This window comes from Salmo salar, chromosome ssa12 (assembly GCF_905237065.1).
Source record: "Salmo salar chromosome ssa12, Ssal_v3.1, whole genome shotgun sequence".
NCBI classification, from domain to species: Eukaryota; Metazoa; Chordata; class Actinopteri; order Salmoniformes; family Salmonidae; genus Salmo; species Salmo salar.
In genome coordinates, this window is record NC_059453.1 from 38,857,904 (window position 1) to 38,872,496 (window position 14,593).

General features: G+C 41.3%; 1 protein-coding gene across 4 annotated transcripts in view; it reads right to left on the reverse strand.

The window, feature by feature from the left end:
• Window positions 1-265: 265 nt before the first annotated feature.
• The window catches only part of slc29a1b (solute carrier family 29 member 1b), a 60,894-nt gene continuing 46,566 nt past the window's right edge, over window positions 266-14,593 (reverse strand). For 3 of the 4 annotated variants that reach the window (XM_014131570.2, XM_045691332.1, XM_014131572.2), the window contains 4 exons: window positions 10,109-10,217; window positions 9,808-9,893; window positions 6,485-6,684; window positions 266-3,938 (listed from right to left, as the gene is read on the reverse strand). In XM_014131570.2, coding sequence (XP_013987045.1) covers window positions 3,827-3,938; window positions 6,485-6,684; window positions 9,808-9,893; window positions 10,109-10,217 — 507 coding nt within the window. In that variant the 3' untranslated portion in view covers window positions 266-3,826. The remainder of the gene's footprint in view (window positions 3,939-6,484; window positions 6,685-9,807; window positions 9,894-10,108; window positions 10,218-14,593) is intronic. The other variant, XR_006757990.1, reaches the window with a different exon arrangement.

Sequence of the window (14,593 nt, forward strand, 5' to 3'; positions counted from 1 at the left end):
AATATGTTGTGAATTAGAAATGTGCATCCAAGGCTTATCCCTCTGATGAACGCACCAATTCTATACCTCTGAGACCACATCCCACATGAAGCCACTTAATATGTTGATGATTTAGCCAGTGGATGATATAATCTTTTCGGATTCCATATTTATTTGTACACACTTTCCTAGAGCATTCAAAAATATTTATACTAATATTTCCGTGCCATCTGCATTAAAGTTTGATTAAATGACTCTTCACATATTAAAAACCTGGAAAAATACACATGGTTCCATTTTTATTTATAAAGTTCATAGTGATGTTTTGGTACAGTGATTCTTACATGACATTGTCGCCTACTCTATTCAAAGTGCAGTGAAGCATTAAAGTAATGCTGCATTACTTTCCCTTTCCTCCATATCTCATACTGGCAAAGAAAAAAAAAACATGCTTAAATTGGTGGGACGGTGAGAGCATTGGTGGGAAGGTGAGGGCATGAGTTATCAAAGCTATACAAAAATAGAAGAGGTAGTGTTCTCTTATTTGCTATACACAGTAACATACAGTCGTGAGAAAGTAAGTACACCCTTTGGAAAGTGGTCATTTAAAAAATAGTTTTTTTATTATTTTACCCCCTTTTTTCTCCCCAATTTCTTGGTATCCAATTGGTAGTAGTTACAGTCTTGTCTCATCGCTGCAACTCCCGTACGGACTCGGGAGAGGCGAAGGTCGAGAGCCATGCGTCCTCCGAAACACAACCCAACCAAGCCGCACTGCTTCTTGACACAATGCCTATCCAACCCGGAAGCCAGCCGCACCAATGTGTTGGAGGAAACACCATACACCTGACGACCTGGTCAGCATGCACTGCGCCCGGCCCGCCACAGGAGTCACTAGTGCGCGATGAGACAAGGATATCCCTGCCGACCAAACCCTCCCTAACCCGGACGACGCTGGGCAATTGTGCGCCGCCCCATGGGCCTCCCGGTCGCGGCAGGCTGCGACAGAGAAGGAAAGTGGCCATTTTTTAATACATTTCTTTTTACATATTTGGACACATGGATATTTGAGCTAAATTCAAACCACATTCATTGATAAATGGTAACCCAGTTTATCACATCACACAAAAAAAGTACTTGTGTTATGCAATTAAAATAAACAAAAATGCAATTTCCTTATGCAGAAAAAATTTGTACACCCCTACCTTTACCATCACCTAAAGTGGCTAAAATTAGGATCAGGTGCAACAAAACAGGTGCAAATGATTAGGAAATCATTAGAGAGTACCTTGGGAGGGTCTTAAACATATGTGTGTGTGGTAACATCATGCAAAGATCAAAATACCTATCTGAGGCCCTCAGAAGAAAGATTATTGATGCCCGTGAGTCTGGGAGGCGTTACAATCCATTTCCAAGCAATTTGAAGTGCATCGTTCCACTGTCCGATAGATCATCTACAAATGGAGAAAATTACAGACCACTGGAAGTCTATTTAGGACAGGTCGTCCCACCAAATTCAGCTGACCGAAAGATGCTCATACAAGTCTCTAAGAACCCCAGGGTAACATCAAGGCATCGACAGGCCTCTCTTGTCACAATCAATATCGAAGTGCTGTCAGAAAGAGACTGCACAAACTTGGCCAACATGGGAGGTCAGGAAGGAAGAAGCCTCTGCTCTCAAAAAATTATATCAAGACAAGACTGACGTTTGCCAGACAACACCTGGGTAAGGACCAAAACTACTGGAACAATGTGCTCTGGACAGATGAGTCAAAGGTGGAGTTTTTTGTCCGCAATTCCAGACACCATCTTTGGTGAAAACAAAACACTGCCTTTGAACAGAAGAACCTCATACCAACCGTAAAGCATGGAGGTGGTGGCATTATGGTTTGGGGCTGCTTTGCTGCCTCAGGGCCTGGCCAACTTGCCATCATTTAGTCAACCATGAATTCCATATTATACCAGGCCGTGCATGCAAGACATCCCTCGAACGTGACACAGTTGAAGCAGTACTGTAAAGAAGAGTGGGGGAAAAAATTATTCCCAGTCGATATAAGAGACTGATAGACAGTTCAAAGAAATGGCTACAATAAGTTATTTCTGCCAAAGGAGGCAACACCAGTTATTGAAGCTAGGGGTGTACTTATTTTTTCCGCACTATGGAATTGTATTTCTGTCTATTTTTTTAATGAATAAATGATTGCAAAATATAATCTTTCAGTTTCATTTAAGTTACCTTTATCTGCCAATAGTGTTGAAGTGAAGATTACATATCCATCTGTCCAAATATTTACAAAAACAATACTACTTTCCAGGGGATGTACTTACTTTTTCACATGACTGTATGTACATTAGAACATAACATTTAAGTGATACCCCGCTAGGTATAGATTCAAGATATTGTTCTCCTCATCTCCTGCTACTGTAAAGTAGGCTTTTTAAGGCTGCTAATCATACTGTCATAATTTAAAGTGAAACTATATTGTTTTTGTGACACTCCATTAAGACATTAACAATACACTACCGTAAGCAACATTTTAAAAAATCATGGAGATATGGCAGTTTGCAAAGACAGTCATTGTAACAAAGCTCTTTGTGTCATTTCTTAACAAAAAATGGAGGCTGTCAAAATGACCATGGCCTGGAGATGATTTGGCTTTGTCCATGTTTGTCAGCTCGTTAGGGCACATGACTAAAGATAGACTCAGTGAGATGACGTTGCATGCACAAAGTAAACACTATATCAGGTACATTTCCACAACAACTAAGAGTGTTGTAACTGTTTTGGTCCCATTGTGGCAGCGTGATGTGCCCCCATGCACATGCGCAGATACCAGAGAAGGCTGTGGGAGGAGCTATAGTAGGACGGGATGAAACGGTATCCAACCACATGTTTGACTCCCATCTATTCCATTCCAGCCATTACAATGAGCCCGTCCTCCTATAGGTCCTCCCACTGGCAGATTCGTGCTCATCTCAATATCTGCCGTGCTGCTTGTTGCAATGTTATCTCGCTGAGGCGATCTCACTGCACATCACTTTCTTGTAGGGATTGTGTTATTCATGATTATACTGTATATTGCACTCATACTGATTAAAAATATTTGCCAATAAATGGGAGTTAATATATCCGTAAATTGTGTTTGCTTCGTATTGAGCATTTTTTTTTATTTCACCTTTATTTAACTAGGCAAGTCAGTTAAGAACAAATTCTTATTTTCAATGATGGCCTAGGAACAGTGAGTTAACTGCCTTGTTCAGGGGCAGAACGACAGATTTTTAACTTGTCAGCTCGGGGATTCAATCTTGCAACCTTTCGGTTGCTAGTCCAATGCTCTAACCAATAGGCTACCTGCTGCCCCATGGCTTCATAAGGATTCATGGCTTCATAAGGATTCAAATTGGAATACTACAGAATCAAAAGGGAAGCACTGAATTGCATGTGATCTCCCATGGATAGTAGGAACCTGTAGATGCCTAATTTCACGAATGCTCTACTTAATTCAGTTTTGGTTAGTTTGGTAGCTTTCAAACAAAATAATTCTCACACAACCGGCTGTTAAAGGTAATGTTCCTGCGTTCGCGGAGACCGCATTCACGGTAAACGCTGTATATGTCGGTACAATCGGAAAATTACCTTTAAATAGTGCATAGCCAACAAAGTGCTATCGGATGGAATCCTGGCCTTAAGCTGCTTGCCACCTTCCGTTATTTGGAAGACCAGATTTGAGGTGAATCGGTATCGCTTGTTTAAAAAATAAATAAATACATTTCAGACAATTTGTTACAATGCAAGTTTTATAGGTCAATTTTGGGTTTTGGGTCATGTTCTCTACAGGGCGCCATTTTAGACCAGGCCTCTGAAGAGGAATGAGAGGGACGCTCCCAGAGCCAAACCCAGGGACAGGAAGAAGGCCATAATGGCTCCAGCTGTCTCCGCTTCATGAACAGCAACTTTTCTGTGGAGAGAGAGAATGACAGCCGATCAGGTGTGGTAAGATTTTAGGTGCAACCTGTGGTGGCTAATTTCTGCATTACCAAATGAGGAGAGTTACAAACACACCAGTCTGAGTTAAACTACATATTTAATAATTAAGATACTTTTGCAAAAGTACTTTGACCTTCAATAATGTACTCTCTCGAATGAACCAGGAAGGTCTCTATACAACAATACAAAGAGCTTTTTATACCCATGAATCCACCCCTTCAACGTACATTGACGAACCACAAATCTTAGGAACAGTTCACAAAGGTTAAGTTTTGTATGAAAAGATATCTATAAAACACAGCAGACAGCAACTGCTATCTCAACAGTGTTCATTATATAGACCGGTGTCTGGTCTCCCTAGAACCGTCCCTCCCTGGTACGGTATAGAACAAAACCATTAGCTCATGTCCTCTGGAATGCTTTTTAGGCGTTCTTATCAAAATACATCATAAATCTCCTCTGTCAGTGCTATCTCATAGAGGCCCATCCTCAGTAAGACACCTCTTGTTCCCACTCCTGGACAAGCTCACTGAGGGGAGTGACTTGCGCACAGATATTGTGGAGACAAATAATTGGTTCCCCATTAATCACGGCTTTACATGGTTTAAGAATAGGTAAAGACACATTCACATATGAAGACAATGTTTCATTCTGTCCTCCTCTCTTGCTGATATTCTGCATAGCAACAGAGACATGTGAAAAAACAAGTCTGACCTCTCTCCTCTCTGGGCCCCAAGTGACTGAGCCCCAGCTAAGGGAAACGTGCAACTGAAAGACACCAAGAGTCCAAAGGACACTTTCTAATGACAAGTATCTCACATAAGCATATTATACTAATAAAACATCTTAATTATCTATGTTACCCAACTAATTCGGATTCATCCACCACAAACCTCACTTCTGACAACCTGGGAGACATTTTTCTCTTATAATGACCCTTGCAACGTGAGTAAACTAACCATAACATTTTAAATAGACAGGAGTTCCAAAAACTAAATAAAAGCCATTTTTCTCAGTTCCACGCTATGAGCAGTTAATGCCTTTTTGCTTGGTAGGACAGAATTGATTTGCGTTTACCATGTGTGTCGTGCCTCGTCCTTCTAACAGACATTGAGACTTTAATAATTATCACCCTATTTCTAAACTTTCTTTGCCTAGCTAAAATGTTTGAATCCTTGATTAATGCTCAGCCAAGATCTTTCTTAACTTCACAATCTATTCTAAATGTGCATTAGTCGGGCTTCAGACCAGGGCATAGCACCTTCTCGGCAGCATCACTGGTTTTAAATTATGTAGTAAATTGTTTGGATAGGAAGAAACAGTGTGCTGCTCTATTTATTGACTTGTCTAAAGCGTTCAACACTGTCGACCGATCTTTACACATTCAAAAAGGTTGTCTGAAATTGGCCTGGATCAGGTGACAGGTAATTGGTTTATGGTGCCCACATTGATCGTGTCCCTGCTTATAAATATCTGGGCATCTGGATTGACAAAAATTTATCTTTTAAAAAGCATATGGATGGGTTGAGAATAAAGTTGAGAATAAAAATGGGCTTCTTCTTTAGAAATAGATCATGCCTCTCCCTGAACAGCAGAAAGCAGATCATTCAGTCAACTTTCCTGCAATTGCTAGACTACAGTGACACCATTTATATGACTGCAGGTGCCACTACACTGAAACCATTAGATGCAGTTTACCACACCACACTTCACTTTATTACAGGCGACAGGTTCAGTACACATCATTGCATCCTATAGCAGAAAGTAAGCTGGCCGTCTCGTAGATCGATACACTGCTCTCTTTTTGTTTATACAGCCTTCTTGCACAAACGTCCAAAGTACCATACTTCACTGTTAAATTAAACGAGTCACCAGACCTGATCACAGGGATGGCTAACTCTAGAGGTCCCGTTGAGCTCTACAGAATTAGGGAAATCAGCATTCAGTTATTTTGCACCCTGTGTATGGAATGATCTGCAGACCTCTGCACCTTGGTGCTCCGTTACCTCTAGGGCAGTTCAATTTATTAAGATAATAAGTTTTATTGTCACATACACCAGATAGGTGCAGTGAAATGTGTTGTTTAGTAATACAGCACCCCTGGAGCAAATAAGGGTTGAGTGCCTCGCTCAAAGGAATATCGACATATTTTTGACCTTGTCGGCTCGTGTCTTCAAACCAGCGACCTTTTGGTTAATGCTCTAACCGCTAGGCTACCTGCTCCTTGTTGAGGAATGTGATTGCTTTTCTTAAATTGATTGTAAATATTATATGTTTTTATTACGTGGTATTTGTATATTTTGTATAATTTGTGTACTTGCAAAAGAGGCCTAGGTCTCAATGGGATTTCCCTGTTAAAGAAAAGTTGTATTTTTACTAATCCCGTCTATTCCAAATTTTAGTTAGCAAATGGTTAGTTTGTTCACAGCGTGAGTCATTGCGAGAGTAAAATGTTGCCCTGTACCTTGAAAGTTTATCTATTTGGGTTTGTGCCCAGGCGAAGGCAAGAGGTCTTACTTGGGCCCAAAGCACATGCAAAGGCTGGCCAGGTATCCATTGGAAAAGGCAAAGACTATCATGAAGACGATGAACCAGGCATCGTGTTCAAAGAAGATAGGCAGGTTGTATCGGGGCTGAACATTGCACAGCATGAAGAGCGGCACGAAGATCACACGGGCCACCAGAAGAATGGGCACCAGTTTGCTGTCCTTCCCAGGCTGAAAGTAGATAGCAGAGGGATGTCAACACTACTGTACCTTAGCCAGACACACCACACTCACATTCAATGAAATGCACTCAAGTGCATGTTCAATAAAACATTACTGCAGTGTTTGTTTTAAGCCGGTCACCACAAGAGAAGGTACTTATTTATAGCTATTTATTTATTTATCTGAAATTCAGGGTAGTTCAGTGTTGACCTGTATTTCTTTCTCAGATGATCAATTTACCACATCAGTGAAGGCTTATGGGTAACCTTTTGTTTGCAAGATCCAGTCTATTTGTATATACATCTTCAAGGAATTTCTTTTTTTTGGGGGGGGGGGGGGGCAGGAAGCAACTGATCAATAGTACATTACTCTAGCCCCTTTTATACTAATGACCATGGGTCCTGTCCTGATCTTGTCACAATTCTGATTGCCCTCACATTTTCAGAAATATGTCTGCACCTGGTATTAAAATGTGTCTCATCCTCAGATCCTCAAAAAGTTCTACATCTGCACCGTTGACTGGCTGCATCACCCCTTGGTACGGCAACTGCAAGGCATTTGACTGCAAGGCGCTACAGAGAGTGGTGAGTACGGCCCAGTACATCTCTGGGGCCGAGCTCACTGCCATCCAGGACCTCTATACCAGGAGGTGTCAAAGGAAGGCCCAAAAAATTGTCAAAGACTCCAGCCACCCATACAATAGACTGTTTTCTCCGCTACTGCAAGTGGCAACAGTGCACCAAGTCTGAAACCAACAAGACCTTGAACAGCTTCTACCCCAAAGCCATAAGACTGCTAAATAGCTAATCAAATGGCTACCCGGACTACCTGCATTGACCCATTTATACACTAACTCTGTTGCACTGACTCTATGCACAGACACTGGACTCTACCCAAAACACTCACAAATACTTATACTGACACCCCAACACACACATACACTACATATGCCCACACACACACTCACTTTCACACCCACCACATACTCTGCTGCCTCTCTCTATTATCTATCCTGTTGCCTAGTCACTTTACACCTTCCTATATGTACATAGCAACCTCAAATAACTCGGTACTCGTACTCCCTTTATATAGCCATGTTATTTTTACTCATTATTGTTATTCACTGTCTATTTATTCCTTGTGTACATATTTATAACAAAAAAAAGTGTATCTTTAACTCTGTATTATTGGAAAAGGACCCGTAAGTAAGCATTTCACTGTTAGTCTACACCTGTTGTTTATGAAGCATGTGACAAATAACATTTTATTTTATTTTTATCCATCCACTGTGACATTTGCATCATTCATTTGACATGCGATATCCACCGTCCCATAGAGAATGAATGTGTTGGGACGGGACATGTAACTTTTCTCAGCCAGTCGAAGTCATGAATCAGCATTATTTTTATGGATATATTAAAATAAATAGAAAAACTGGTAGAATTTTTTTACAATCTGTCGCAACCCGACCGTTGCTGAAGTGCACGTGATGAAGAGTAGAACTGAATTGAAAAGGAATCTCAGCACACTCAAGATCAATGCACAATTTTAAATGTATTTAGGCTGAGCTTCGGGTCGTCGGACTTTCATCGGAGCATACAAAAACACACAATGACTGGCCACATATAGGCAACGTGCATTAATGCAATCAGATATAATGAGCAACACCTGTGTACAACACAAATGCCAGGATGCACATCAGTAATCAATTATCTCAGAAAAAGTGTGACTTAATCGAGAGTTTATATTGTCTATATGTGGCGTCAGTCAGTGTGTTTTTATATGCTCTGATAAAGGTTTGACGACTGAAAACTGAGCCTGAATATATTGAAAATTGTGCATTGATCTTCAGTGTGCGGAGATTCCTTTTCATTTCAATAAAAAAAACAGGTCAAACAAAACGAAATGCAGCTAGTTTGCGGTCTTTCCCGTTTCAGTTTGAAGTGATTGTGTTAGCTGTGTAGTTCGCTAGCTAACAAAGGGGAAGAGCCTCCATAGAAAACATTTTTGTTTGGCGTAGCAACCTGCCAATCGAACTAACGACCAGTCGGATTGGCTGGCAACGATGTCATTCAAATGAATGACCAGTCGGCATAGCTGGCAACAATGCAAATTGAACAAACTACCAGTGGGCTTGGGTAGCAACCTCTGGACTATATCTTCATGGAAGTAGTATGAATAAATAACGTTTTTAATGAAAATATTATATGTTAATAATTATTTTAATATGTTGGTAACCGTTGTATAAAATTGACAATGCCTTTGAAGCCGTGGTTTGGAGGATTTATTCCTCGACTTCATCTCGGGCCTAACACCCGTGTCTGGTTACAGGATCCAGGCGTTTGACGCTAGTTCCTACTACATTGTAGGACGGTTTGAAAAACAATTGAGGGGTTGGACATGTCGAAAGATGAGTCCTCATTGGTTCGTTATGTCACACGCTTCTGTCTATAACAGAATGGGTGCTTCCCCATTATATCGATCATCTTTGCTACCACCGATTTTTGGAACGCAAAAGTGTTGGTACTGCTCTCAAAAACATTACTGCCCTGAATTTAGCTGGTGCTATCAACAAAGCTCAGTGGGCAAAAGTTTAAGTAGAGAGACAACTTTCTGGAGGAAAATGCAATGCTGATATAAAGAGATGAGCGTGGCTAAGGCTTAAGAGGGTGTGAACGATGCTGAATGGGTGCAAACAAAGGTGAGCTCTATAGCAGGTGTGAAAATCTTTCAAGGGCATTTTCTCCTATTTGTCTCCTGGTTTTACAGGTTTATCAACTTTCAAAGCAGCATAACTTTCCCTTGTTTCCTCCATCTATAGTGTATATGACATACCATTTTGAAGCTCTGATTCTGTACAAAAAAAAACAACAAAAAAGCTCAAACACAATATTTTACTTAATCTCACATAAAGTTGTTGGGTCACATATAGGCTATCCTCCAAACCAAGGCTTCTAGGACATTATCACGTAATCGTGTGTGGAGAGCTAAATGTAATTCAGACCTGTAAACTGGAATCCTTAGTTCACAATATGAAAAACTTGAATACGAATCAGTTAGTTTCAGGCCTTTCCGTTATAATCGACCAATTTCTTTCACTCTATTTACAAGTGTTTTGTTTTGGTGACTTACCCACATACACACAGCAGTAAGGCTTCTCCCAACCCAGTCGCTGAGGTTGAAGAGCAGAAAACAACACACCGGGATGAAGTACAGCTCTGAGAGGAGAGAGCAATGTACAATAAGACACCACATCTGTTCATATGTCTTTCATTGGTTGTGAATGACTGAATAATATGATCATTTTGTAAATGCTTGCAAAATGACAAGTCGTATACTCTAATATGGACTCATAAACCATGCTCTTATCATAGATATTCATACACGCATATGTACCACACCCACCCACCCACCCACCCACCCACACACACACCCCAGGTGCCTCCATCAGCGATGGTAGACTTGACATCCACAGTGACTGCCGGGAAGGTGCCGATGGTGATGGTGAAGGCAAAACACACAGAGAGAGCCAGGACCCAGATCTAGAGTAAATGGGTGAGAGGTTTAGAAGAAAGCACATTAGACCAGCTGAGGCAACCACAGACACCTTTTCCCCTGTTGATAAACAGTTGAAGTCGGAAGTTAACATACACCTTAGCCAAATACATTTAAACTCGGTTTTTCACAATTCCTGACATTTAATCCTAGTAAAAATTCCCTGTCTTAGGTCAGTTAGGATCACCACTTTATTTTAAGAATGTGAAATGTCAGAATAATAGTAGAGAGAATGATTTATTTCAGCTTTTATTTCTTTCATCACATTCCCAGTGGGTCAGAAGTTTTTGGCAGCATTGCATTTAAAATTATGTAACTTGGGTCAAGCATTTCGGGTAGCCTTCCACAAGCTTCCCACAATAAGTTGGGTGAATTTTGACCCATTCCTCCTGACAGAGCTGGTGTAACTGAGTCAGGTTTGTAGGCCTCCTTGTTCGCACACACTTTTTCAGTTCTGCCCACACATTTTCTATAGGATTGAGGTCAGGACTTTGTGATGGCCCCTCCAATACCTTGACTTTGTTGTCCTTAACCTGTCTGGGCTAGGGGGCAGTAATTTCACGGCCGGATGAAAAACATACACAATTTAAACAGGTTACTACTCTGGCCCAGAAACTAGAATATGCATATCATTAGTAGATTTGGATAGAAAACACTCTGAAGTTTCTAAAACTGTTTGAATGGTGTCTGAGTATAACAGAACTCATATGACAGGCAAAAACCTGAGAAAATTCCAAGCAGGAAGTGGAAAGTCTGAGAATTGTAGTTCTTCTTTTGATTCTCTATCGAAACTACAGTGTCTGTGGGGGACGTTGCACTTCCTAAGGCTTCCATTGGCTGTCTAAAGCCTTCAGAAAGTGGTTTGAGCATTTTCCTGTCACTGGGCAGATAATAGGAGCTCAGTTTCCGAGTGGACTGCCTGGCAACAAAGGGATTGGATATGCTCGGTCCCGCGAGCGCCCCTCCTTCTTTTTCTTCTTGAATGAATATGCTATTGTCCGGTTGGAATATTATCGCAATTTTACGTTAAAAATACCATAAAGATTGATTTTAAACAGCGTTTGACATGCTTCTAAGTACGGTAATGGAACATTTGGACTTTTCTTCTCTCGTTCCGCGCTCGCGCATTATACCTTTGGATAAGTGATCTGTACGCACGAACAAAACGGAGGTATTTGTACATAAATATGGATTATTTCGAACAAAAACAACATTTCTTGTGGAAGCAGCAGTCCTGGGAGTGCATTCTGATGAAGATCAGCAAAGGTAAGAGAATATTTCTAATACTAATTCTGAGTTTAGGTTGCGCCGAACTTGGCGGGTGTCTGAATAGCTCGCCGTGATGGCTGAGCTATGTACTCAGAATAATGAAAAATGTGCTTTCTCCGTAAAGCTATTTTAAAATCTGACACAGCGGTTGCATCCAGGGGTAGTCTATCTATAATTCTTAAAATAATTGTTATATATTTTGTCAACGTTTATGATGAGTATTTTTGTAAATTGATGTGCACATTCACCGGACGTTTTGGTGGGAATACATTTTCTGAACATCCTGCGCCAATGTAAAATGCTGTTTTTGGATATAAATATGAACTTTATCGAACAAAACATACATGTTTTGTGTAACAATGTCCTAGGAGTGTCAACTGATGAAGATCGTCAAAGGTTAGTGCTTCATTTAGCTGTGTTTTGGGTTTTATTGACACATGTCCTTGCTTGGAAAATGGCTGTGTGATTATTTTTGTCTATGTACTCTCCTAACATAATCTAATGTTTTGCTTTCACTGTAAAGCCTTTTTGAAATCGGACAATGTGGTTAGATTAACGAGAAGTTTATCTTAAAAATGATGTTAAATAGTTGTATGTTTGAGAAAGTTGAATTATGACATTCTGTTGTTTTTGAATTTTCCGCCCTGATATTTCACTGGCTGTGTCCCGCAGGTCGGACGCTAGCGTCCCACCTAGCCCATAGAAGTTAAGCCATTTTGCCACAACTTTGGAAGTATGCTTGGGGTCATTGTCCATTTGGAAGACCCATTTGTGACCAAGCTTTAACTTCCTGACTGATGTCTTGAGATATTGCTTCAATATATCCACATGATTTTCCTACCTCATGATGCCATCTATCTTGTGAAGTGCACCAGTTCCTCCTGCAGCAAAGCACCCCCACAACATGATGCTGCCACCCCCGTGCTTCACGGTTGGGATGGTGTTCTTCGGCTTGCAAGCGTCCCCATTTTTCCTCCAAACATAATGATGGTCATTATGGCCAAACAGTTCTATTTTTGTTTCATCAGACCAGAGGACATTTCTCCAAAATGTACGATCTTTGTCCCCATGTGCAGTTGCAAACCGTAGTCTGTTTTTTTATGGCGGTTTTGGAGCAGTGGCTTCTTCCATGCTGAGCGGCCTTTCATGTTATGTCGATATAGGACTTGTTTTACTGTGGATATAGATACTTTTGTACCTGTTTCCTCCAGCATCTTCACAAGGTCCTTTGCTGTTGTTCTGGGATTGATTTGCACTTTTCACACCAAAGTACGTTCATCTCCAGGAGACAGAACGCGTCTCCTTTCTGAGCGGTATGACAGCTGTGTGGTCCCATGGTGTTTATACTTGCATACTATTGTTTGTACAGATGAATGTGGTACCGTCAGACGTTTGGATGAACCAGACTTGTGGAGGTCTACAATGTTTTTTCAGAGGTCTTGGCTGATTTCTTTTGATTTTCCCATGATGTCAAGCAAAGAGGCACTGAGTTTGAAGGTAGGCCTTGAAATACATCCACAGGTACACCTCCAATTGACTCAAATTATGTCAATTATTCTATCAGAAGCTTCTAAAGCCATGACATCATTTAATACAGTGAATTATTAGTGAAATAATCTGTCTGTAAACAATTGTTGGAAAAATTACTTGTGTCATGCTCAAAGTACAGTGGGGGGAAAAAAGTATTTGGTCCCCTGCTGATTTTGTACGTTTGCCCACTGATAAAGAAAGGATCAGTCTATAATTTTAATGTTAGATTTATTTGAACAGTGAGAGACAGAAAAACAACAAAAATATCCAGAAAAATGCATGTCAAAAATGTTATAAATTGATTTGCATTTTAATGAGGGAAGTAAGTATTTGACCCCCTCTCAATCAGAAAGATTTCTGGCTCCCAGGTGTCTTTTATACAGGTAACGAGCTGAGATTAGGAGCACACTGTTAAAGGGAGTGCTCCTAACCGCAGCTTGTTACCTGTAAAAAGACACCTGTCCACAGAAGCAATCAATCAATCAGATTCCAAACTCTCCTCCATGGCCAAGACCAAAGAGCTCTCCAAGGATGTCAGGGACAAGATTGTAGACCTACACAAGGCTGGAATGGGCTACAAGACCATCGCCAAACAGCTTGCTGAGAAGGTGTCAACATTTGGTGCGATTATTCGCAAATGGAAGAAACACAAAAGAACTGTCAATATCCCTCGGCCTGGGGCTCCATGCAAGATCTCACCTTGTGGGGTTGCAATGATCATGAGAACGGTGAGGAATCAGCCCAGAACTACACGGGAGGATCTTGTCAATGATCTCAAGGCAGCTGGGACCATAGTCACCAAGAAAACAATTGGTAACACACCACGCCGTGAAGGACTGAAATCCTGCAGCGCCCGCAAGGTCCCCCTGCTCAAGAATACATATACATGCCCGTCTGAAGTTTGCCAATGAACATCTTAATGATTCAGAGGACAACTGGTGAAAGTTTTGTGGTCAGATGAGACCAAAATGGAGCTCTTTGGCATCAACTCAACTCGCCGTGTTTGGAGGAGGAGGAATGCTGCCTATGACCCCAAAAACACCATCTCCACCGTCAAACATGGAGGTGGAAACATTATGCTTTGGGGGTGCTTTTCTGCTAAGGGGACAGGACAACTTCACCGCATCAAAGGGACGATGGACTGGGCCATGTACCATCAAATCTTGGGTGAGAACCTGCTTCCCTCAGCCAGGGCATTGAAAATGGGTCGTGGATGGGTATTCCAGGATGACAATGACCCAAAACACACGGCCAAGGCAACAAAGGAGTGGCTCAAGAAGAAGCACATTAAGGTCCTGGAGTGGCCTAGCCAGTCTCCAGACCTTAATCCCATAGAAAATCTGTGGAGGGAGCTGAAGGTTCGAGTTGCCAAACGTCAGCCTCCAAACCTTAATGACTTGGAGAAGATCTGCAAAGAGGAGTGGGACAAAATCACTCCTGAGATGTGTGCAAACTTGGTGGCCAACTACAAGAAACGTCTGACCTCTGTGATTGCCAACAAGGGTTTTGCCACCAAGTACTAAGTCATGTTTTGCAGAGGGGTCAAATACTTATTTCCCTCATT